General features: G+C 39.8%; 1 protein-coding gene across 1 annotated transcript; it reads right to left on the bottom strand.

Moving 5' to 3' along the window:
• Nucleotides 1-717: 717 nt before the first annotated feature.
• LOC110586505 (cytochrome c oxidase subunit NDUFA4-like) lies at nucleotides 718-966 on the bottom strand. Its single transcript, XM_044915242.1, has one exon. The coding sequence runs from the start codon at nucleotides 964-966 to the stop codon at nucleotides 718-720; it is 249 nt and encodes an 82-aa protein (XP_044771177.1).
• Between the last annotated feature and the right edge of the window lie 1,474 nt (nucleotides 967-2,440).

Genomic DNA, 2,440 nt, shown 5'->3' on the forward strand with positions numbered 1-2,440 from the left:
CCCTAATTGTTAATAAGAACTTTGTGTCTTCACAAGTGTGGTTCAACTTAATCCTAAGAAGTAAATTCCTCATTTTCCCTACAATGAAGACAGTCCACCATTATCATTTTAATGAGTGTTTACCAATCCCTTTATTGTCATTCTTGGTTTCCAAGTACAAAAAAGCAGAGGTTGGACCATGTTTCCAATAGAAATGTTCTCTACTTGTAAGTTTCTTAATAAGGTCAAAAAAGTATGAAAAATAAGTCTCCTTCCCAGATTAGCTACTGGATATGGCCTAGCATTGGACTGGGAGTTCCACTGGGAAGAGTAATTCAGGAAGGAAGCTCCGTAAGGTTAAGGTTGAGAAAGAAAATCTGGGAAGTGAAAAAGAAAAGAAGTTTATCAAGACCTATATGTGCTAGGTAATGTGCCTGTGGTTTTATGGAAATCGACTGGTAATTCAGTGTTAGTTCTGTAGAGACCATACATAACATGAGTTACACAATACATATATACACACAATATATACCTAAGGGTTGTTTCTCCATAGGATGAACAAGTTTGTTTTTTTTTTTTCAAGTTTCAGATATTTATTATTCAGTGTAAACCCCAACACAATACACCAATATGATTTCGTGCATTTAGAGGGGAAATATTTCCTGGATAAGTGGAAAATTGTGTGGATCGCTTCTGGAAGACCTTCATTCTAAGCAGCTTTATAGTGAAACATTTCATTTAGACGTCTGGACCTTCTTTCTTCAGTTTGCTGTAATCTACATTCACTGAGTAGAACTTGTATTGACCATTGGGACCCAGTTTGTTCCAGGGTTCTGGGTTATTCTTCCTATCCCAACTGCCATCTGGATTGAACAATGCCAAGTGCAAGACATACAGCACTACTCCGGTACCTCCTGCCCCAATAAATACGAAGAGAGGGATCAAGCTCGGATGCTTCTTGGCCTGACCCATGATCTGGCGTAACATGGTTGCTGCAGAGGCCTCCTGTCCAGAAGAAAAAAACCAAACGTGCAAGGCCCGGCACTAAATAATCCCTACACCGAGGATGAACGGACATCCCAGGATGAACAAGTTTTTTTAATTTTCCTTTCATTCACGTGTAGTCTCTAATTTTTATACTGTAAACTTCTAAGAACATATTTTTAAATATTTCTTTTTAACTACATCTTAGAAAGACATGTCTGGGTGGTACACGGCCCCACGTTATCAACATCGCCTGAGCTACAGAGGGACTCTTTCCCACCCAGATACAAAATCCACGTGCAGGGTTTCTAGCTCTTCTGCTCTCCTCTCCTCCACTCCATGGCCTGACATCACAGAGACTTCTTACCTCTCCCCCTCACTTAACTGCCCCCCACTTTGGTGTTCTCCATGTGGCAAACTGGCCAACACTAATCACCCAGAGCTATCACCGCTATCCCTCTCTGAAAGGGGAGTTCTTTCTCTTGACTTAGTTTACTACTCACACTGGCTACCACTTCCTCTTCCCACCCAACTACATGCCTTTCTTTCTCCCCAACCTTCAAACAGTTTTGTGTTCTCCTTCCTGTCTTGTCTTCCACTCTTCCTTCCTGATGTATTTGAAAGTCAAGGGGACCTGGGAACTGCCCTGTTATATAACACTTTTCCTTCCAACTAAACCCCAGGAATGATGTGAGCAAAATGGGGAACCTCCGAGAGTTTGCTCATTCTCTTACTTCACCCCTTCTCTTTCATCAAAATTTAACTCTTACCTTTGGCCCCACTCTTCCCAGCCAAAAGGCAGGGGATTTGAATCTTAAATCCAGATTTAAGAGCCAATTAAAATCATCCCTAGGAGCCAAGAAACTTCAACTCTGAAGATCAGCGTGAATTGAAATAATTTACTCAATAAAGGAGGTTTTTAAAGGTTTTAGGAAAGTGTCGTATTTTATCTCTAATTTGCAGTGAACCTGAAGGTCAGTATTTCAGCAAGGACACAGGAAAGGAAACTAGGTTGGAAAAGTTCTGCTCTATAAGTATTATAACTCATATTAGTTGTAATACTAACACTATGGTAAATTATACTAATAGTAAGACCTACTCCCCCAAGTAGATCTGAAGTACAAAAATATCAGAAATCCTGATTCTTCTAATACAAGCTTGGGAACCAAACTTCTCCAAAGCTACCTGACAGTATTTTAAGCATTTTTAAAAATTAATTAAAATTTTCTGAGATGAGTCTTTTCGGGCCCTTGGAGTTCCTAACTGGGCAGATCTGTAAACCAATACACACACAAATGAAGTACAGTTTAGGACACAGCTTGTCAAATCACATCAACTAATAGGTGGGTCTGTTAGCTCATGAATTCGCATGAGAACGTTATTGCTCAACCACATACCCTTGAATCTTCCTTAAAACAGGTTTGGCTTTAATTGGATTGTATCTTGTATAAGTGGTATATCAACTCCCAACATTTAC

Source organism: Neomonachus schauinslandi, chromosome 5 (assembly GCF_002201575.2).
Source record: "Neomonachus schauinslandi chromosome 5, ASM220157v2, whole genome shotgun sequence".
NCBI lineage: Eukaryota > Metazoa > Chordata > Mammalia > Carnivora > Phocidae > Neomonachus > Neomonachus schauinslandi.

Bases quoted from the DNA above. Each gene is read 5' to 3' on its own strand.
- LOC110586505 (XM_044915242.1), bottom strand. From the start codon at position 966: ATGTTACGCCAGATCATGGGTCAGGCCAAGAAGCATCCGAGCTTGATC.